Here is a 23,892-nt window from a genome sequence, read left to right on the forward strand (position 1 = left end):
GGCAAGATGAATGCAATTATCCATCTTCAATATTTGAAGCCACAAGGACCACACGAGACATGAGAGAGAGAAGAGGACTCAAGGAGAGTAATGTGAGAGCCCCGGGGGTGGTCAATATAAGAGGTGGGCAGAGTAGACACAGATGGAAAGACCTTGGACGTTGAATCTAATGTCAATATTTTGACAATCATTAGGCCTAAAACCAGACATAGGCCTAGGTATTTTGTTTCTGTTAGCATGTGCTCGTCTGGCCTGGCGGGCTGCCAGCGGGGTCCTGGAGTAAAAGAGAACACATTTCCTCTCCGCAACATATTTAATAACACTAAGCACGACTGGAATTACGTCCCATATTTTTCTTACCAAAAGGGCCTTTTTACCTAAGCCCCTATATACCTTTCATTTGCGCATTCCTCTTCACGCATTATCTGAAACATGTATGGAGTAATGCGGCTCATATGAGTGATTTCCCTATGGTGATATCTTTCAGAGCCGAATGTTTGGAATGTGTGAAGAAGTCTGGAGGGTTTGGCTGGGTTCTCTGCTTAAGGTTTTTGTGCCCTGGCAGCTGGAAGCGTCTCCAAGAGAACGCAGGTAAATTGACGCTGCTCTGCGGCTAGAGGCTTGGTGCGCTTTTGTGAAAGAAGAGATTTTTGCGGAGAGGATGAGAGGGGAGAGGAGAAGACTAGGGTCTTCTGTGGGACTGCTTGTGCTCTGAAGGAATCGCCGGACAAACACTCTTGAGTGAGATTAACCTCTAACAATCTAAAACGCATGGGATAGTCCTACCGGTATATGTTTATAGGACTGTGTGTTCTGATTCTCCGCACCTCAGCACACATCCGCTTACTTGCGCACACACCCAGACAGAGATTCACACATCCACACACACAATCATCATAGGTGATAATGAACCGTGCCCAGACGTAGACCTATAACCTGTATAAACGTGTGTGTGTGTGCGCGCGCAATCGCATCATTGTGCCTATAAGGTATGATGATGACTTAGTTAATGAGTTATTTGAAACTCGTAGCAGGAGAGCCCCGCAGCACTCTTGTCTCTTTCTCCCGTGGCGCTGGTCCCCTCTAGTCACGCAATGATACTCAGCACCTGTCCCTGTCCCAGTGAATCACATAATGCACCTTAGGGCTACGTCACTGCCAGGTATCCATCATCCCATCAAACGGGCAACATACTACACGTTCCTAGCCTATCACCACTACAACAACACAGTGCTCCTGGCCTGCATGGGAAACCGATCCAGCCAACTGTCACTCGGGTTTGGTGTCAATCGAGTTTGGTCAGGTGCCAGCATCACATAACACGTAGGCAAAGAGGAAGAAGATAGTTTAATATGACCGATTTTCACTGTGGGAAAAGTACCCTGTTATGATAGCTGGATAGCCAAGCCCAAAAATGTCACTAGACAGCAATGTTAGTGTCATGTGCAATGAATACAGACTGAAAAGGAGGAGGGGTGTCTTTGAGAACATAGCTTTTTATTGGTAATCTTAAGAACTTAATTAACCGTTTTTCCATAATAAGGACCATGTCCAAACAACCTCTGTTTCATTATATGCAATACCTCTATGTCATAAGCCTGTAAAGACAACGTTATTATCACCGCCAGTGACTGTGTTACCGCTGTTGACCACTGAATGGCGCAGGTCCCGCTGTGAGGTGTGTTGAGTGAAGTGGAACGGCAGTGTCTGTCAACAAACACCGCAGTCTCCTGATCTGCTGCTGGAAGCTGTCTCTCTCTTGCTCTCGCTCTCTATCTCTCTCTCTCTTGCTCTCTCTCCCTCTCTCTCTCTCTCTCTCTCTCTCTCTCTCTCTCTCTCTCTCTCTCTCTCTCTCTCTCTCTCTCTCTCTCTGAGCCAGCGATTCACTGACCACCTGAACTCCTCTAATCTACTCTTCTCCATCATCACTCAGGTAAAGCCAATACAGTCTTCTCTTTTTTCATTATAGTGTTTTTTCTTGTTTATATGGGATGTGATTGAGATATTGATAGAGATTTGAGGTTGTAGGGGATGTGCCCACTTATGACAAAACTGCTATGGTAGAGTGAGAATGAATGTCTGTTTAGTTAGATAGTCAGACTCATAAACAGGAATGTTAGTTGCAAGCATATTTCAATGTAATTGTCTACCAATCTGGGGCATCACTTATTCTTTATCCTCTTTGAGGAATGATACAGAGAGACAGTGCATCTCTTATGAATTAGATGTATTCATGTGATGCAGCGTTGCTGGCTGACATAAATACATATGTCATAATACAATTAATAGAGATCATGGTGAGAAATAGGGGAGTGCTCTGAGAGGTACCAGTGTGAACGGGAGGATTATGAATGTCTGTGTGTGCGTGGATGTGTGTGTATGTGTGTGTGTGTGTGTGGGACCGCCTGTCTAACTATGCCCTTCCCTTTCTGTCTCAGTTCCAACCCCAGAGCACTGAGCACAGGACAGTATGTGAGTGGCAGCAGAACTGAGTAGCCTCAGGTCCTCCCGACACACACAGGATCACCAGCTCGTCCCCGGCCATCACCTAGAGTCACACACATACTTAAAGACACACCCAAACACACACATTCACACTCCCACTCAGACACACACCACATACACTCAGACTTAGTCACACATATACTTTCAGACTCAGGGACACACACATACACTCGCATTCACACAAACACTCAGACACTCGGAGTGACACTTGGAGCCAGCCATGGCGAAGGGAGAGAAGGTATCCCATACACCAGCAGGCAAGCTCCTCAAGCCCCCAGAGTCAGCCTTCTCCAAGCCCCCCCACCAGGTAAGTAACACTGCTTTTATTTACTAATTTGAATCAGTTGGCTAGTTTACCCCTGGACTGTCTGACAGCTCAGTTACATTCATGTAAGTCGCTCTGGATAAGAGCATCTGCTAAATGACGAAAATGTAAATGTAAATGTTCCTTTGGTTTGTGGGTCTCTGTCGCGCTGTTCTGCCGTGCCTGGATATCTGCAGTTCTAGACTTTGACTGAAATAGGTGCTGATATTCATTTAGAGTGCGGGTACTGTTTATATTTAGGTTCAGGAACACCACAATACTTTTGAGCTAATATTCTATAAGAAGTGCAGGAACTCAAGAAGTAGAAATGTTGAGGTGCCAGTACTCAGTTCCGGTGAGCTCCTGCCCAAGTCAAGCACTGGATATCTGAGAGACTGAGGCCAAGGAGTTAGTTAAGTTGAAAATCAGTTGGATTGTGATTATACTACAGTTTAGGACCAGAAATAGAGGAAGTTTCTCTCTTTCTCTGTCACATCCAGTCTTGGATGAATGACTTTGCTGTATGCTCACCCTGAATGCCTTTAGGTACGAGTAATACTGACTGCATGACCGCCAGAAGAAGACATGCCTGTGAACATTTTTGTTGTGTTTGTGTGTGTGTGTGTGTGTGTGTAGTCGTGTACTAGGGTGAGTAAATGGAATGCTTACTTACTGATGGTATACCAGCACACATGCCCAGGGACGCTTAAAGGCAAGGCAATGACAGACGATGAGCCAAACCTTTATTCTACTATACCATGAGTACATTACCCTGCAGATGTAGCCTATTGTGTTTCATTATACATCCAATGCATCGATACAGACAACAATAAATACTTGACTTACTACATTGATCTCTACGTGTAGATTCATACTGCCTTATTCACTGGTGGGAATGCAATGTTGGCTGGCAGTTTTTAGAACTCATCAATATGTTTAATGCTGTCCTATTTCAGTGAATAGGCATTGAAGAGAGGCGATGCAATATTCACACAGCTTTTCTGAAAGAATGGATGCAGTGTGACCTTTAGCTCTGTGTGTGTGTGTGTGTTTGTGTGTCTGTGGAGGGGATGTGTGTGTACAGGATGGCCCTTACGGGTGGTATGTGTGGGGCATGGGTGAATTATACATGCTAAAGCAGCGAAAGCAGAGGCTTCAGCAGAGGAGACTCAAGCCCCTAATGGGTCACCTGTCACTGTGAGTCCTTTAGCTTCAGTCAGGCCTCCTGGTGTTCTATCACCCGATCACAGCTGACAGCTCCAGGCAGGAGAGGAGATGGACTTGTTTGGCTTCGCTATGATTATTGTGTTCAAGTGCTCTCGGAATGATCAGAAATAAGTATCTTATATGTTGTAATCCTTGGGAAAGTCTGTATGCCAACTCTGTGCATCCCTTGGCATCACAGAGGCCAGAGCATCACACTCTGGTTCCATCCTAATACACACACACACCAGGAAATCTGTCAGTAATATAATACCATAAAATAAAATAATACCATGAAATAATATCAAAATGTATGAGGAAATTCTACTGGCAGTAAACCTTTATGTAAAGCTGGACACAAGCTTAATTTTTTTATCCAACCAGCTTTATCTTTCACATGCATACATACAGTACGCTACACACTCAGTCTGATGGGAATGGTGACAACAGTTTTAGAAGGAATGCATCAAACATACAGCTGAAATCAGAAGTTTACATATACCTTAGCCAAATACATTTAAACTCAGTTTAAGCGGAAGGAAGGGAATGGAAGGAGGCGCAAAGTAATGACTGGTATAAATGGGCACAATATACTACATAAAAATTAAAAAAGAAAATAGTCTAATATGTACTTCTTCTCGTTTAAAATAATTAACGGTAGTACCAAATCCCTACAGTTATCAGAACTGTGCTAAGTTTAACCTCAACATGTGTAATCTAAGGAGCTGGGAAACACCAGACTGCCCAGCAGCATGTTTGTCATATTTGGGAAACCCAAACTATAGACAATTCTATAATTGAACAGGATGGGGGGAGAAGTGTAAGCAATTAGATGTTAGGATAGAAATCAGGAAAAGGGAATCGCCAGAGAAATACCAAATAGACTATGAGCAGGAGTATTAATGTTTCAACAAAACAAATTAGGTATTAGATATGGGAGACTTCAAGGGTAAATGTGAAACTACTTGGCACATACAGTTGAAGTCGGAAGTTTACATACACCTTAGCCAAAGACATTTAAACTCAGTTTTTCACAATTCCTGACATTTAATCCTAGTAAAAAGTCCTAGTCTTAGGTCAGTTAGGATCACCACTTTATTTTAAGAATGTGAAATGTCAGAATAATAGTATTGAGAATGATTTATTTCAGATTTTATTTATTTCATCACATTCCCAGTGGGGAATTAGTATTTGGTAGCATTGCCTTTCAATTGCTTAAGTTGGATCAAACGTTTCGGGTAGCCTTCCACAAGCTTCCCACAATAAGTTGGGTGAATTTTGGCCCATTCCTCCTGACAGAGCTGGTGTAACTGAGTCAGGTTTGTAGGCCTCCTTGCTCGCACACGCTTTTTCAGTTCTGCCCACACATTTTTTATGGGATTGAGGTCAGGGCTTTGTGATGGCCTCTCCAATACCTTGACTTTGTTGTCCTTAAGCCATTTTGCCACAACTTTGGAAGTATGCTTGGGGTCATTGTCCATTTGGAAGACCCATTTGCGACCAAGCTTTAACTTCCTGACTGATGTCTTGAGATGTTGCTTCAGTATATCCACATAATTTTCCTTCCTCATGATGCAATCTATTTTGTGAAGTGCACCAGTCCCTCCTGCAGCAAAGCACCCCCACAGCATGATGCTGCCACCCCGTGCTTCACGGTTGGGATGGTGTTCTTCGGCTTGCAAGCCGCCCCCTTTTTCCATTATGGCCAAACAGTTCTATTTTTGTTTCATCAGACCAGAGGACATTTCTCCAAAAAGTACGATCTTTGTCCCCATGTGCAGTTGCAAACCGTAGTCTGGCTTTTTTATGGCGGTTTTGGAGCAGTGGCTTCTTCCTTGCTGAGCGGCCTTTCAGGTTATGTCGATATAGGACTCGTTTTACTGTGGATATAGATACTTTTGTACCTGTTTCCTGCAGCATCTTCACAAGGTCCTTTGCTGTTGTTCTGGGATTGATTTTCCAAGCTGTTTAAAGGCACCGTCAACTTAGTGTATGTAAACTTCTGACCCACTGGAATTGTTATAACCCCCCCTGTGAATTAGCCCCATTTTCCCAGGGCCACAGTTTGCTGAGGGTCTGTTCTCTCTGAGGTGCTGTGTGTGTGGATGTGTCTGCAGTTATAGGAAGCTAGATAACGTGTGTCCAGACAGGGGAGGGATATCCTGTTTACATCTGCAGTGATAAGACCTCAGTAAAACAGACTGTAGTCACACTGTAGTCAGATTCTCTCTCTCTCTCTCTCTCTCTCTCTCTCTCTCTCTCTCTCTCTCTCTCTCTCTCTCTCTCTCTCTCTCTCTCTCTCTCTCTCTCTCTCTCTCTCTCTCTCAATCTCTCTGTTTATGTGTGTATAGGTAGAGCTAGGCAAGCACCACTAATGAATGCTATCAGGTCCTGACTATCTGGTATAAAATTGAGAAAAAAAAAAATTGTTTGATGACCGGTGGACTATTTAACCTCCTTGAACAAAGAGAGAGCCTACATACTGAGATATTAAAATGATATGATCTCTCTTTTGTCTGGGTTTACCCCCTCAATGTGGAATTTGTTGTGGGGATACAAACAGTGACGTCAAGCCCAACTACATTCCTAGCTGGAGTGCAGATGAGGGTAAAAAGTAATAGATACACTTGATGTTGAACCAAGACAACACTGATCTGGCACAGACCGTGTGTATAGACAGAGTATTTTTACCCAACATCAGTTAACCAGCATTCTCTCTCTCGACACCAAAGACTTGTCTTATCTCCCCATTCAAAGCTAATTGGAGTGAGGAGATGAGAGTGGAGTATATACTGAAAGTTTTGAAGGAGAGTCCAATAGTTTTTTTTAAGGTACATCTTTTATTGGATAGAGGAGCGACAGTGGGAAAGATAGATAGAGAGTGCTGAAATAGCAGTGAGCGAGATTAGAACCCATGCTGCAGTGGTATATGGGATCCGGAGGCAGAGCCTAGACCGCTAGACCACCATAGGCCAGACCAAGACTTTCGAAGTTGATCCACATGCTACTCTTTACTTACTCCTGACCCGCTTGTCTTGCTGTGTTTAAATAATTACACAGCTCCCTCCTGGTAATTGTCATTCTGGAAACCATCAATGTTTTCATGAGAAGAAGAAATAGGAAAATAAAATATAGTCAGACAGATAATGACAGTGTGTTTTGAAGGGCTTTGGTCTGTGGTTGGTCGGTGGCTGTTTTGGTGATTTCTTTCTTTCATAACGCCTGAAAGGCCTATAGCTGTAGGGGGTGGGGTAACCCGGCCACGACCGTACTGTATGGAAACAACAAAGGTTAGTAGAGAGAGAGAGAGATGGTGGAGAGAGATGAAGAAAGAGAAAAAAGAAAGTAGAGAGATGTATAAACAGAAAGAGAGAGAAGGAGAGAGGAGGTTAGACGTTTAATCAGACGCTGCTGTGTTTTGGTCCGTGCAGTGTGTGTGTTTCCATGTCTGTCTCTGAACAGTTCATAATACAGTCGTAAATATTGGGCTTTCCAGGAGGCTGGCAGCTTGTCTGCTGTTTCATGTGTGGGACGTCATTACCCTAAACCCTAACCCTAACCTTAACCTTAACCCCTCCCCTTACCCATAACATATAACCCTAACCATAACCATAACCCTTCCCTAACTCTAACCTTAACCATTACCTTAACCATTTTATATGTCAACTTCAATGGGATAGGGACGTCCCAAGGATCCCAGATAGCACGGACCAGACTTGAACACACATGCGTGCACACGTTTTTAGCAGTGGGCGTTATACCTCTATAGCAGCGGAAACCCTCTCCCGGCACCCTGTCTGTCTCTGTGGTGTCCTGTGGATCTGTCTGTAAGGGGAACAGGCTGTGCTGTGTGCCCCAGTGTCTCCTGACATCACCACAGTCTAAACAGCAGGGAGGAGTGTTCTGTCTGATCCTGTATCCCTCACATCAACTGGGACCTACACCACAGGGGAATATTAAATACTATCTGAGGGGAGGGGAGATAAATTAGGGGAGATTGATGATTGGGGGAGAGGGAGATATAGATGGAGAATAGTGGTGGGGGAGTAGGCCTAGATAGATCTCATATGAGAAACCAGATGTCGTCCACTATGTTTACTGCAAGGAAATTAGTTGTGGTGGCCTATGACATGAGGTCACACATCTGTATCGACTGTCATCTGAATGGCGCTGTGTGATTCACTCGCTCCGACATCACAATGGACAACAATATAATATAATTCTAAAGATAGAGTTCTATCTCCAGTTCTGTGGTTCTGAAGTATTTTGTAAATCATAATGCCAGGGTCCTGCTGTCACAGACTCATTCTTCTGCTACAACTGTATTCCTTATCCACAAGAAGATAGCTTCCGCCTAAGATTTGACATATCCATGGCTAACAAACAGAATTCTTGTCTTTCCACGGTAAAGAAAGGCACAGCAGTCAACTGTAGGCTTTGCAGATCATTTATTTGCCTATTTTTCAGATAATGCACTTCATGGAACCTGTAACCCTCTCTGATGTTTTTTGTTGTTTTTCTGCCCATCCATAGACTGTGCTGGACCAGAGGCTGTCTGTCTGCAGTAAGCTGTGCTTCGCCATTGGAGGAGCACCCAATCAGGTGGCCGGCAGCGCTACAGCATTCTTCCTGCAGATCTACCTGCTGGATGTCGCCCAGGTAATACGTCTGTGTGTTTGTGTGTGTTCTTCTCACATTCTATTCCTCTTCCTCTTCCTCTTCCTCTTCCTCTTCCTCTTCCTCTTCCTCTTCCTCTTCCACTTCCTCTTCCTCTCTCTCTCTCCCTCTCTCTGTCTATTTCTCTCTCTCTCTCTCTCTCTCTCTCTCTCTCTCTCTCTCTCTCTCTCTCTCTCTCTCTCTCTCTCTCTCTCTCTCTGTCTCTCTCTCGCTTTCCCTCCCTCTGTGTCTTCTAACTCCATCCCTCTGTTCTCTCCTCCTCAGATCAACCCGTTCCAGGCCTCCATGGTTCTGTTCATAGGGAAGGCGTGGGGAGCCGTGACCGACCCTGTTGTCGGCTTCTTCATCACCAAGAGCAAGTGGACCAGGATAGGCAGACTCATGCCCTGGTGAGGCCATACACACCGATTGCATAGAGTGCACACACCTGGTTTCCCAAGTTTCCGATTTGAAGGGTAAAAAACAGCAGACAGACACTGCGGCTCCATAGGACCACAAATCTTAGTGTTTGTATGAGAAATGCTACCTGTGAATGCTATTGGATTACACTAAAGCTTTTCTCTTCATTTGTAAATGAAAATGTGTTCTCAGTCAACTTACCTGGTAAAATATAAAAATACTAAAATAAACCACAGCAGTATCCCTGTATACCTGCACACTCTTAGAAAAAGGGTTCCAAAAGAGTTAATCGGCTGTCCCCATAGGAGAACCCTTTTTGGTTCCAGGTAGAACCCCTTTGGGTTCCATGTAGAACCCTATGTGGAAAGCATCCTACATGGAAACAAGAAGGGTTCTACCTGGAACCAAAAAGGGTTCTTCAAAGGGTTCTCCTATGGGGACAGCCAAAGTACCCTTTTAGGCACCACATCAAACTCTACCGTAACCCTAGGTGTCAGCTCTAAAGTGTGTGTGTGTGTGTGTGTGTGTGGGGGTGTGTGTCAGCTCAAAGCTGTGTAAACTCATTGCTGTGACACGACTCACTTACCGTAATTACTGGTCGAGTACTTACTGCTGATTCTGATGTGACTGAGTGAGTGCTGTATGAGCTTTACAAGCCATAGATTACTGACAAGCTGACAGGCTGGAGAGAGACCAGATCACAGCATTACTGATTTGATTACCACTGTACGTGTGTATGTGTTTGTTTGTGGGTTTTACTCAAGTAGTATTTTACTGGGTGACTTTCACTTTTACTTGAGTAATGTTCTTTTAAGGTATATTTACTTTTACTCATGACAATTGAGTACCTTTTCCACCACTGAGTGAAACCCCCTCTAACTGTCAGACAGGAAGTCCCCTGGCCCTGGGCTGTGACATCATCAGACAGACAGGAAGTGATCAGAATCTGTTTGTCCTGAGGGGTTTATGGTCGTTCCTGGTTGGTACTCCTGGGTGCTACTGTGTTTGTTATGATAGACTCAGCCCCGACATGCCAGCAAAGAGGATCGCTTAGATAAAACTGGGACATTTCTCTTACAATCTCTGAGAGTGTGATTGTGCTGACATCTTCTCCTTGCTTCAGCCTGTGTATGTGTTTTGCCCTACTTCTACTGTCAAACACTCCCATTGGATTTTTCCGATACCCATCCTGCGAGTCATTTTACAGAAAAATCGAACATTCTAACAATCTATTCTAACATTCTAAATGTTCCATTCAGTCACTGTGCATTTTCAACCCTCCCATGACCAGCCTAAACAGCAGCAGGCCCAACCCCAGCCCCAGAGCTAGGCAACATTGTCAGCCCTGTCACTCTCTTTGTGTGGCTGAACAATCACTAAGGACAGGCCTCTGTGTCACAGGGAGAGCTGGACTGTACCAGAACTCACCACTCTCTACCTCGCTCTACCTCTTTCTCCCTCTTTCTCTCTTTTCTCTCTGTTCTTAGTTAAACTGAATGCCAGGGCAGGACAGGTCAGGGGTTAGGGGAGCTAGAGCAGAGGGGACGGGGCTTAGTAATATGCAGATGAAAATGGGGTCAAGCACCTTTGGGTCCTATCAGGTCAAAGGTGAAAGGTCAGGTCCATTGTGGAAATGTTTTGGAGTCGTCACCAAAACAATATAATATATACTGTATCTTTCCACACTATGAGGTTGGAATAATGTTGTGAAATTGTGAAAATTATGATAATGCCATTTTAGTGTAAGAGTTGATTGAAAAGACCGTCTGAAATTCCAGCCTGTTTTGACAACACCAGGCAGTAAATTAGTTAATAGACCAATAAGAAAGAGAGTTCCAAACCTCTCTGCCAATAACAGCACATTTTCAGACCATCCTGGTAAAATTTGTGCTTGAGAAATTGCTCTTTGCAAATGAGCTATTTTGGTTTCTTTTTGACCATTTTAATTGAAAACAATCACAGTAAGGTACTTAATTGTTACCCAGAAATGATTTGATATTGAGATCTTTATCTATGTACTTAGTTGACACTGCAGCTGTAGAGCATTTGTTGACCATGAGTGTTTATGATAAGGATGTGAATTCTATGATGTACAGATGTTATCAGATGAACCTAAGATACAGTGCCTAGTGAAAGTCTACATACCACTTGCAAAGTCTTCACATTTTTGCTGCCTTAAAATTTGGTTGGGAGTCATTCAAGGAAAGCAATATTCAAACCTTGTCTCTGATTCTCAAGCAGATTTAAGTCAGGACTGAGACTGGACCATTCAGGAACATTAACACCTACATTTACTTGAAAATCAGAGACAAGGTTTGAATTTTGCTGTCTATCAATGACTCCCAAACAAATTTACTGAGCTTTAGCAATATTGACAAGAACAATGGATAAATGTTGCCCTAAGAGTTGTGCAAAGTTGGTAGAATCTTATTTCAAATGATTCACAGCTGTAATGGCTGCCAAAGGTGCTTCCACCAAGTATTAACTCTGGGGTGTGAAGACATACGCATTCAAGACATATTCTATACTTTTCCTTTAACTTCGAAAATGTGGAGTAGGTTGTGTAGATCTGTAGGAAAAAATAAATATTTATTGTTGCTTTAGCGGATAAGAATTGGAGACTATTCTTGTATAATTCAGTGGTTTTTTCATGAGATAGTCATTGTGGACTGGAGGAAAGTACATTCTCTTGTCCACAACCTCTCCGCTTTCTTTCTCTCCAGCTTTATCTCTCTCCACAGTGAAACACACAGCTGTGCTCTCAGCCCACAATGATCTATACCAGTTGTATCTGGATGAATTATACATGGACAACACAGCTCCCCACATTCTCAAAACTGTACAATCCTTGATTTCTTCTGCCCTGAGATGCATGTGTGTGTCTGAATTAAGCTCATGGTCATGTGGGTTAGCATTCCTGTGGCATAGTGCATCTTCCAGTCTTCCCACTGCCCCTCCACACTAACCCAGGACAGATTACTTCAGATTCACAAACACACCATCCATCTCTCCCAAAACACCCACGTACACCATCAATCTATCACTGGCCTAACAGGTTCACTGGCACTGGCATAACAGGTTCACATAGTTGTCTAAACCAGCCTGCTGAGATAAACTGGCAGGTCATTATCTATTGCACAAACACAAAATGAGGCCAGAGTTTCACAATAAAAAAGATACAAAATTCGACTGAAACGCTTGCTCAAACAATGGTCATTAAGATATGCTATAAGAACAATAACCCTGTCCTCCCTCTTTTCTCTGTAGGATGGTGGGCTGTACTCCGTTTGTGGTGGTCTCCTACTTCTACCTGTGGTTCGTTCCTCCCTTCACCAACGGACGATTCATCTGGTACCTGGGCTTCTACTGTCTCTACCAGACACTCATCACTGTAAGTACCAGCCAGATACCTTGTACTACATAAACGTTGGCCCACAACGAAACATTTACACATCCTCCTCAGATAGCAGATATCGAACACTAACTGTAAATCGCTCTGGATAAGAGCGTCTGCTAAATGAGTAAAATGTAAATGTAAAATGAACATCAAAGACGTGTGTTTATTTAGGTTTCTTTAGTAACTAAGGTGCAGCTCCAAACCCTTCACCCCCTCTCTCTCTCTTGCGCTCTCTCTCTCTCTTTCTCTCTCTCTCTTTTTCTCTCTCATCTGCTCTCTCTTTATATATCTCTCTCTCTCTCTTTATCTCTCTCTCTCTCTCTCTCTCTCTCTCTCTCTCTCTCTCTCTCTCTCTCTCTCTCTCTCTCTCTCTCTCTCTCTCTCTCTCGCTCTCTCTCTCTCTTTTTCTCTCTCTCGCTCTTTTTTTTCTCTCTCTCTCCCCTCTCTCTGCTCTCTCTCTCGTGCTCTCTCTCCTCTGCTCTCTCTCTAACCTCTCTGACATATGCTACAGAGCATGTTGTCCACTGCCCATGGTAGCCACATTGCGGTGGCCTATAATGACATGTCTTTCTAACTACTTGATAAGTATAGGTTCAGCCCTGCCAGAGACCACTGGGTGGGTAAATGCTGGTTACCACTTTTAACTTCCCTTCATTGTCTTTGTGTGTGTGAGACAGAATGGACAGCTGCTATAACTTTAAGGCCATACAGTAGTTGTTCTAAATAAACAACGGCCAGTTTAATCATTCAATGAGGATTTGATGACCACTAAGGCTGATAAGTAATTTTTTGTGAAGCAAAGCTCTGGTCAAATTGGGTTCTATAAATGTTTTTTTTCCATCAAGGCCCCACAAATGACATGCTTGGCCTTCCCTCCATCCGTCCGTCCCTCCTTCCCTCCTTCACTCCATCCCTCCTTCACTCCATCCCTCCTTCCCTCCATCCCTCCTTCCCTCCATCCCTCCATCCCTCCATCCCTCCTTCCCTCCATCCCTCCTTCCCTCCATCCCTCCTTCCCTCCATCCCTCCTTCACTCCATCCCTCCTTCACTCCATCCCTCCTTCCATCCATCCCTCCTTCCCTCCATCCCTCCTTCCCTCCATCCCTCCTTCCCTCCAACCCTCCTTCACTCCATCCCTCCTTCCCTCCATCCCTCCTTCCCTCCATCCCTCCTTCACTCCATCCCTCCTTCCTTCCCTCCATCCTTCCTTCACTCCAATACTCCTTCCTTCCCTCCATCCCTCCTTCCTTCCCCCCATCCCTCCTTCCCTCCATCCCTCCTTCCTTCCCTCCATCCCTCCTTCCCTCCATCCCTCCTTCCCTCCATTCCTCCTTCACTCCATCCCTCATTCCATCCATCCCTCCTTCCCTCCATCCCTCCTTCACGCCATCCCGCCCCGGGCCGAAGAGAAGGAGAAGGGCCGGGACAGTATTTTATGGCCACATTTATTTCTGTTGTCTCTTTGGACACTCTGTCAGTCACTCGGTCAGTAGCTCGGTCAGTTGCTCTGTCAGTCGCTCTGTCAGTCGCTCGTACGCTCGCTTGGTCGGTCTGCCACAATGTTGACTGAGCTGTTGTGTAAATGATAAATTGAAGAAAGGCTGGGGTTGAAGGTCAAGCGGTGGGTTGCTGACTGATATACTGGCCAGCTTGAGAGCTGAGGTTTACAGACATGGAAACTGTGCTGCTTACTAACAATGTTGCAGTGAATCATCGTCTTTTGTGGAAAATTGTTAAAACATCAACAAAAGGTGCAAATGGACTTTGACCCTCTGATCCACTTCTTACAGTGTTTCCTATATCTAACCATATCTAATCATGTCCTCTGTGTCTGCTGTGTTTCCTATATCTAACCATATCTAATCATGTCCTCTGTGTCTGCTGTGTTTCGCAGTGTTTCCATGTGCCTTACTCTGCCCTCACCATGTTCCTCAGTACGGACCAGAAGGAGAGAGACTCGGCCACAGCATACCGTAGGTCACTATTACACAGACCTTAGGTTGTTTGATCAAATAAAACCACTCTCCTGTCATTCTGTTTTGATAGCACTTAATACTATAATACATATGTTATACTGCAGGTATGACCCTGGAGGTGCTGGGTACTCTAGTTGGCGCTGCCATCCAGGGTCAGATCGTGGCGAGCGCACACACCCTGAAACACTGCCCCCAGCACAACATATCCACCGGTCACCTAGGCAACAGCAGTGGGGCCGAGATCGTCAAGAGAATCGTTCACTCCCAAGACTTCCTGTCACATGGTGTAAGTGTCACCACGACAACAAACAGCCAGACCTGAGGTGTTACCATGGCAATTCGATATTGAAAATAACTGTAACTGACAGTAGTGTCCTCAACTAACTCAGGGCTGCACTTTCACACTCATCTTTTCCTTTTCCTTTATTTCCTTTTTTGAAGCCTCAGAGTTTAAAAGAGACAACCGAAAACAAGCTGAAGGTCAACAAGCATGAAAATAGTAAATTGTTGAAACTAAAAGGAATATGTTGAATGTGAAGTTTGTGTTTGCGTACTGTCTAGCGGTGAGATCTAGTCTTACCAAATGAATCAACTTAAAGAGGGCTTCATATATTATTTATCATCCTGGGTTTGTAGTAAGAGACCACAGGTTAAATCTGAGCCTTTGCCCCAGCCCCCTCCCCTCCTCTCCCCTGGCACTGACCACAAAAGGGGGTTCCTCCCTGACATCAGCCATCAATCCCCCTCCCTGAAATAAGAGACCCCTCCCCACATTGAGGGGGCGACCACAGTCTGTGTGTGATTAAGGCAATTTTTATCACATTTAAAAACACATGAATGAACCCCAGACCCCAAACTCGACATGCAGTTTGTTGAGATAAGGGAACCAGCCAAACCCAGACCGGAACATGACATATTTTAATTAATCTGGTTGTTCATTTCCTAGAAGTAGACATACAGTCAATGAAAACATGAGTGAGACAACCCTGAGACCCTGCTGTGAATCTTGTGAACGCAGAGGTGGTTTCTGGGTAGATAAAACACGACGAGCGGGCTCCAGCCCAAACTGTTCCGTGTCGTGTTCGGGCACGCCGCAGCTATTTAGGGGCTCGAGTGGTGCCATTCCAAAGGATTCTGGGTAAATCCCGATGGTGTCGCCCTTTCACCACACAGGGCCCTCTGTAGCCACGATGAGCACACACTCATTCACACACACACACAAACACACAGAGCACTTTCACCACTGGATTCCTCCGTGGTCACGGGTGAGGGTGCCACATTTGTCTGGGCTTTTAGGATCAGAATTAACTTGAGATTCTTTCCTGTTTATCCTTGCATCTAATCTGTACAGTGAATTATGTGTGATCTGGTATCTGCTAGAGCGATATAAGGAGTGCTACCCTAAAATCACAGGTCAACAAACACATTGATATGTTCTAATGCAACTTTTTGATACGGGTTGAAGTGAAGTATTTGGGTGGAGATACAAGATGGAGATTGAGGAAGGCTCAGTTCAGATGTCCTCCTTGTGTAACCAAAGAAAGAAAGATGTGTAGTGAACCCCAGGAAGAGTAGTGTAATTTAATACTTTAGATCCAAATAAACAAATAAAGGGTACATTTACATAGTTGTTTTCTTGCCTTTGCAGAAGAAGGTGTATATGGTATATTGTTGCTCTCTATCCTCCTTGCAGAATGAGGTGTACAGTAACACCATATGATTGTTTTTTTCTCTACTTGCAGAAGGAGATGTATATGATCGCTGCTGGTGTGATAGGAGGAGTGTTTCTCATCTGCACTGTGGTCATGTTCCTGGGAGTCAGAGAGAGAGACGGTGAGTGTGTGTGTGTGTGTGTGTGTGCTCACGTGTGCTTGTGTGTGTGTGTGTGTGTGTTTGTGCACACTCTTTCCCAGCAAGTGAGTGTGCTCCTCTCTCTTTCCCTTCTCACATTTCACTCTAACGTCATTTGCAATGTACCAGTAAGCACAGTAGCACTCCGTCACTTTGTTTTGAGCCTTATTCTGACTGGACTATTTCTGGGCTCCATTTAGCTAGCTTCAGCCTTATGCAATGATTATCCAACTCAGGAAAACAAGGACAATGAAGGATTAAGTATAAAAGGATATATATTGTGTGTTTAGCTCAGCTTAGCTCAGCTGGTAGAGCACGGCGCTTGTAACGCCAAGGTAGTGGGTTCGATCCCCGGGACCACCCGTACACAAAAAAATGTATGCACGCATGACTGTAAGTCGCTTTGGATAAAAGCGTCTGCTAAATGGCATATTATATTATTATATTATTAACATGGAGGCTGTAAGTGAACTGCTGACCTCACTACCAGCGAACCTGTCAGTTCTCGTTCTCTGTGGTGATAACCCCCGTGGAACAGACAGAGCATAGCAATACTGCAATGCAGGGGCATCTACAGGGTTGCCAGATTGGAGGAGAAATCTCCCATACGTGTCTCACTCATGCTTTATTCTCTCATTGGAGAATGCTTGGTGCTTTCTTGGCTAGATTGAGCTATTTTTTAGAGTGGGATAAAAGACGGAAACCGAAAAAACTGTCTCTTTTGACACTTTCAGATCTTGTTCCTTTTCTTCCTCGCACAGATCCGTACATTTCGAAGACGGAGAAGCAGATACCGTTCCACAAGGGCTTCATCCTGGTGATGCGACACGGTCCCTATCTCACTCTGACTGCTGCCTTCCTCTTCATCTCCGTCGCCATTCAGGTGGGCGCATTGACACACACCTTCTCAGACATGACACTCACAGTGGGACGGTAATGGGTGTTGTGTTATGATTGGTGGGCACATTGATACACCCCTTCTCAGACATGACACTCACAGTGGGACGGTAATGGGTGTTGTGTTATGATTGGTGGGCACATTGACACACACCTTCTCAGACATGACACTCACAGTGGGACGGTAATGGGTGTTGTGTTATGATTGGTGGGCACATTGACACACACCTTCTCAGACATGACACTCACAGTGGGACGGTAATGGGTGTTGTGTTATGATTGGTGGGCGCATTGATACACCCCTTCTCAGACATGACACTCACAGTGGGACGGTAATGGGTGTTGTGTTATGATTGGTGGGCACATTGACACACCCCTTCTCAGACATGACTCTCACAGTGGGACGGTAATGGGTGTTGTGTTATGATTGGCGGGCACATTGATACACCCCTTCTCAGACATGACACTCACAATGGGATGGTAATGGGTGTTGTGTTATGATTGGTGGGCACATTGACACACCCCTTCTCAGACATGACACTCACAGTGGGACGGTAATGGGTGTTGTGTTATGATTGGTGGGCACATTGATACACCCCTTCTCAGACATGACACTCACAGTGGGACGGTAATGGGTGTTGTGTTATGATTGGCGGGCACATTGATACACCCCTTCTCAGACATGACACTCACAATGGGATGGTAATGGGTGTTGTGTTATGATTGGTGGGCACATTGATACACCCCTTCTCAGACATGACACTCACAATGGGATGGTAATGGGTGTTGTGTTATGATTGGTGGGCACATTGATACACCCCTTCTCAGACATGACACTCACAGTGGGACGGTAATGGGTGTTGTGTTATGATTGGCGGGCACATTGATACACCCCTTCTCAGACATGACACTCACAATGGGATGGTAATGGGTGTTGTGTTATGATTGGGCCCTCCCTGCCTCCCTCAGAATGGCTCCAGATATAACCTGCCTGCCTGCCATGCAATGTTGATTTGATCAAGACAAATAGAGCACTCAGTGTGTTTGAGGAAAAATGCTTGACAGCATCTCTCTCTCAGCTCCAAATCCATCCGATGATGAAAGACAGACAGATAGACGGCACATTGTCATATTACTATTATGTCATATCTTGTTATTGTTATCATTATGAGAATTCTCAGTGGTACACTTCCTGTATGGTTCTGATCACATGGTTGGTTGGCGTTGGAACTTTATAGTACAGCTTTGATAGATTCCACCTCAAACATCTCAACTTCTGTATCTCACAAATCTTTTCTTAAATAACTTACTGTCAGCTCATCAGAATATAATGATTATATATCATTCAATAGCAGGGATGAAACTTTGTGTTAGTCAGCAGCTTCTCCAGTGATTTGGCACTGTGGGCAGAGAGAATAGGACAGTGATTTGGCACTGTGGGCAGAGAGAATAGGACAGTGATTTGGCACTGTGGGCAGAGAGAATAGGACAGTGATTTGGCACTGTGGGCAGAGAGAATAGGACAGTGATTTGGCACTGTGGGCAGAGAGAATAGGACAGTGATTTGGCACTGTGGGCAGAGAGAATAGGACAGTGATTTGGCACTGTGGGCAGAGAGAATAGGACAGTGATTTGGCACTGTGGGCAGAGAGAATAGGACAGTGATTTGGCACTGTGGGCAGAGAGAATAGGACAGTGATTTGGCACTGTGGGCAGAGAGAATAGGACAGTGCTGAACATGCTGAATCTTTCTGAAGAATGAATGTGTGCGATATCTGATCTGATTTCCAGTTGGTGCAAAGCAACTTTGTCCTGTTCTGTACGTATGCAGTGGACCTGAGAGACCACTTCCAGAATATCGTGCTGACCATCCTGGTGAGTTCTGGTTTCAGACCTAGATCAATGTAACTAGAAACTTAAACTTTCACACAAATGTCCTATTGACATCAGTGCATGGTTTTATATGACATTAGAGTATACTTATAACCACAAACAATAGTATAGTGTGCATATTCTTAAAAATGATATCCCTCTTCCCAGGTATCTGCAGTAGTGAGCATCCCTTTGTGGCAGTGGTTTCTGGAGCGGTTCGGCAAGAAGAAGGCAGCCTTCTGTGGAATCACGGTAAGTGTCTGGGACGGAGTGCTAGTGATACTCCACTGATGATAAGAATGTGCCACCTTGTGGACAAACATATTATTACTTCTGGAGATGCACTGTCTGATCAAAGACCTCCAGAGGGCTTTATAATACTGTATTACAAATGGGTTGGAGAGTAACTGATTACAAAAAAACGAACTGTAATCAGTGAAATTAGCAGCAAAATTATTCTAATCAGATTACAGATTATTTTGAAAAACTAGATGATTACTTTTTGGATTACTTTTAAATTCAGAAAGGATGTTTGCGAAAAAAATACATTATGACATCTTTCTGTTTTCTCAATGACATTCAATTCAGCATTGAAAAAAGGCGCAAGTTTAAGTTTGTTCCACCTGAGCGAGTCTGATCACATGTCAGAGACCACTATGATTTGTAAGTCGCTCTGGATAAGAGCGTCTGCTAAATGATGAAAATGTAAATGTAATGACACACCAAATGCGTTTGATGGATCCTTTTAATCTTCTTCTAAAGCCTCTTAAGGGGAAAGTAATCAGATTGCGTTACTTAACAGATTACAATTTTGGAGAGGTAACTAGTAACTGTAATGGATTACATTTAGAAAGTAACCTACCCAACCCTGACTACAAATGTGTGTGCAACTAACTCATGCCGTGTGTATACAGTATGTGTGTGTGTGTGTGTGTGTGTGTTCACTCCTCTTACTCTCTCTCTCTTTCTGTCCAGTGGATCATGCCGTTCACAGTGATGCTGGTGTTCATTCCTAACCTGGTTGTAGCCTACGTAGTGGCTGTCTCTTCTGGACTCAGTGTGGCTGCATCACTCCTTCTACCATGGTGAGACCAATTGAATTGGGCTGCCACAAACGTCCTCTGTGGATGTGGTGTAGTTGTAGTACCACTAGCACTAGCCACTGGTTGTAGCTACAGTAGCAATACTAAACATATTCTTGGGGTGGTAAAATAGCCACAGTCCTTGTAGAATTAGTAGTCTATCGCTGTAATAGCAGCAGTAGTTTGGAGTAGCCAAAACAGTGCCAGTAATAGCAGCAGTCTCCACTTCTCTCTGTCCATTCACCCCGTGGCATGATATGGTCACGCCTGGCTATGATGTCACGTGCTTCTACACCTGCATTACTAGCTGTTTGGGGTTTTAGGCTGGGTTTCTGTACAGCACTTCGAGATATTAGCTGATGTAAGAAGGGCTATATAAAATAAAATTGATTGATGATTGATTGATGAATGAGATGTGTCATAAACCTCAGGGGGCGGTTACAGTCTCCACTTTCAATCTGTTATTACTGTAGTTTATAGCACATTGCCCTCCCATCTCCCTCCCTCCGCGTTTTTCTCCCTCTTCACCCTCCCATCTCCCACTCTCCTCCCTCCTTTATCTATTACTCTCTCCCTTCCTCCTCCGTACTTCCCTTCCCTCTCTAAATGACATGGTTTATCCTGTGGGGTCATTATGCTGTGTATGTACACTATATATACAAAAGTATGTGGACACCCCTTCAAATGAGTGAATTAGGCTATTTATAAAATCGAGCACAGAGCCATGCAATCACCATAGACAAACATTGGCAGTAGAATGGCCTTACTGAAGAGCTTAGTGACTTTCAACATGGCACTGTCATAGGATGCCACCTTTCCAACAAGTCAGTTCGTTAAATTTATGCCCTGCTAGAGCTGCCCCGGTCAACTGTATGTGCTGTTATTGTGAAGTTGAAACGTCTAGGAGCAACAACGGCTCAGCCGCGAAGTGGTAGACCACACAAGCTCACAGAACGGGACCGCTGAGTGCTGAAGCGCGTAAAAATCGTCTGTCCTCGGTTGCAACACTTACTACTGAGTTCCAAACTGCCTCTGGAACAGCTGCACACAAGCCTAAGATCACCATGCGCAATGCCAAGCGTCGGCTGGAGTGGTGTAAAGCTCGTCGCCATTGGACTCTGGAATGATGAATCACACTTCACCATCTGGCAGTCGGACGAATCTGGGTTTGGCGGATGCCAGGAGAACGCTACCTGACCCAATGCATAGTGCCAACTGTAAAGTTTGGTGGAGGAGGAATAATGGTCTGAGGCTGTTTTTCATGGTTCGGGCTAGGCCCCTTAGTTCCAGTGAAAGGAAATCTTAACGCTACAGCATACAATGACATTGTAGTAGATTCTGTGCTTCCAACTTTGTGGCAACAGTTTAGGGAAGGCCCTTTCCTGTTTCAGCATGACAATGCTACCATGCACAAAGCGAGGTCCATACAGAAATGGTTTGTCAAGTTCGGTGTGGAAGAACTTGACTGGCCTGCACAAAGCCCTGACCTCAACAGAGCCCTGACCTCAACCCCATCGAACACCTTTTGGTTGAATTGGAACGCCGACTAAGAGCCAGGCCTAATCGCCCAACATCAGTACCCGACCTCACTACTGCTCTTGTGGTTGAATGGAAGCAAGTCCCCGCAGCAATGTTTCAACATCTAGTGGAAAGCCTTCCCAGAAGAGTGGAAGCTGTTATAGCAGCAAAGACGGGACCAACTCCATATGAATGCCCCTGATTTTTGAGATGTCCACATACTTTTGGTCATGTAGTGTATGTCTGTCTGTCTGTCTGTTTATCTGGTGATTCCCTATCTGTGGTCGGAGCAGTTCGGCTAAAGCTAGCATCATCATCTAATCATGTTTTCACGTAGTAGCAGACATTTCACCAGACCATTTAAACTTTGCTCTATGAGCACCATTATAGCCATCTTATCCTCTAGCGCTATAAGTAGACTGCTCCTCATCAGACAGACGGAGTCGAGGTTGGTTGTATAACATGATGATGGGGTAGGCCTATAAGCTGTTGATGGGAGATGTTTTGATGTAGTATTGATGTGTGTGGGTGTGTGTGTGTGTGTGTGTGTGTTGTGTTTCAGGTCGATGCTGCCAGATGTGGTGGATGACTTCCGTCTGGCCAACCCCTACTGTAAAGGCTATGAGGCCATCTTCTACTCCTTCTACGTGTTCTTCACCAAGTTCGCTGCTGGGATCTCTCTGGGAGTGTCCACCCTCTGCCTCGAGTGAGTCATACAGACAGATAACATAAACACAAGAGTATTAAAGACATTCATTACTGAAAATGGGATATCCTTGGGAGTATCCATGCTTTACCTCGAATTAGTCAAACACACAAACACTGATCCACCTCAGGAGAAACATAAACAAGTTAAGAACACTTCTGGCATCTCTCTTGGAGTGAGTCAGACGCTACGAAGTCAGTTAAATAACACAGCAGAGAGATGTATAGAGAGAAACACATAAACACAAGCCTAATCTATGCATTAATAGGCTATTGTAGTCTATTGTATTTATGAAACTGGTGAGTGTGTGTAACTATCGGTATGATACAGGTGTGCATATCTACAGGTTTGCAGGTTATGACACTTTATGTATCTCTACAGGTTTGCTGTGTATAATATGTGTGTGTACTGGTATCTTCAGGTTTGCTGTGTATAATATGTGTGTGTACTGGTATCTTCAGGTTTGCGGGTTATGACACGGGGGCATGCAGGCAGCCTGCTCAAGTAGCCTACACTCTGAAGCTGCTCATAGGCGCCGCCCCAGTGGCCTTCATCGTAACAGGCCTGTTGATACTGCTGCTCTACCCCATCAGTGAGGACGTCCGGCTCAGGAACAAACTCTGTCTGGAGGAGCTACGGTGAGGGACCCACACGTCTCTGTAGTCCGAAGTGTCTAGAACGTCACAGTGCTCTTGTAAAAGTAGTGTATAAGACAATAAGGGGATACATGCTTATGACATGTCTTACAATGCATTATAAGCGTATCATAATGCTTTATTATATGCACGCTTAAGTGAAGTGTTACCAAACAGTATTTGGATCACAAAGATTGAGTGCTTTAAGTGTACAGTACACCTCGCCTCTCACCACTGTCATTCCTTTAGGTTGAGTAAAATTACAGTGGCCTGAAATGGCTCAAATACCAACATACAGTACCTTCAATGTAAAAGTTAATATTGTCTTTCTTCTACAGGAAACAAAGCAGCATTAGCTCCAGAACATTGGAGGATCTGAGTAATGTATGACCTGGGATGGAATGTACAGGGGAAGTATCACATGCGGCGGATTCCAGTTCCCCAACTGGAATATGACTTCCATTAGTGTATATTACACTGAGAAATAATCAAATGATAGTTATGTTTTCATGTAAACATTTTAAGTTTGTTTCTGTATTTTCACATGAACCTGTAATGTATAGCAATCTTGAATATACCTACAAGATAACCTTATTTATATAAATGAATGTATATCTCTATTTGCTGTGTTTAGCCAGACATTGCTGGTATTTATGAATGGTCCCTGAGTATTATGATGGTTTGATGACAATAAATGGGCTTAATAAATACTGTTGACTTTGGTTAGTAGATGGACTGAACCATGACTTCATAACTTCAAATACAGTAGAGGAAGTTTCAATTAAAGTGATGTGGGGTTTTGGGGGAAGATATTGAACAGGAATGGCTCAGTTGGTTGGATTCTCCAACCAATGCTGTTTACATTGAAA

The 23,892-nt window shown here is 44.3% G+C and overlaps 1 protein-coding gene across 1 annotated transcript; it reads left to right on the forward strand.

Moving 5' to 3' along the window:
* Nucleotides 1–1,800: 1,800 nt before the first annotated feature.
* mfsd2b (major facilitator superfamily domain containing 2B) lies at nt 1,801–23,750 on the forward strand. Its single transcript, XM_041860274.2, has 15 exons — nt 1,801–1,933; nt 2,439–2,812; nt 8,546–8,671; nt 8,954–9,078; nt 12,356–12,479; nt 14,381–14,459; nt 14,567–14,748; nt 16,205–16,295; nt 17,075–17,196; nt 19,002–19,085; nt 19,251–19,334; nt 20,058–20,167; nt 22,245–22,388; nt 22,850–23,026; nt 23,362–23,750. The coding sequence occupies exons 2-15, from the start codon at nt 2,726–2,728 to the stop codon at nt 23,411–23,413; spliced, it is 1,587 nt and encodes a 528-aa protein (XP_041716208.1). The 5' UTR covers nt 1,801–1,933; nt 2,439–2,725; the 3' UTR covers nt 23,414–23,750.
* The last annotated feature ends 142 nt before the right edge of the window (nt 23,751–23,892 follow it).

The sequence above is a fragment of the Coregonus clupeaformis genome, chromosome 33, assembly GCF_020615455.1.
Source record: "Coregonus clupeaformis isolate EN_2021a chromosome 33, ASM2061545v1, whole genome shotgun sequence".
In the NCBI taxonomy this organism is placed as follows: domain Eukaryota; kingdom Metazoa; phylum Chordata; class Actinopteri; order Salmoniformes; family Salmonidae; genus Coregonus; species Coregonus clupeaformis.

Coding starts and splice junctions, on each gene's coding strand:
- mfsd2b (XM_041860274.2), top strand. CDS start 2,726: ATGGCGAAGGGAGAGAAGGTATCCCATACACCAGCAGGCAAGCTCCTC. Junction 8,672..8,953: donor ACCTGCTGGATGTCGCCCAG/GTAATACGTCTG, acceptor TCTCCTCCTCAG/ATCAACCCGTTCCAGGCCTC. Junction 9,079..12,355: donor ATAGGCAGACTCATGCCCTG/GTGAGGCCATAC, acceptor TTTTCTCTGTAG/GATGGTGGGCTGTACTCCGT.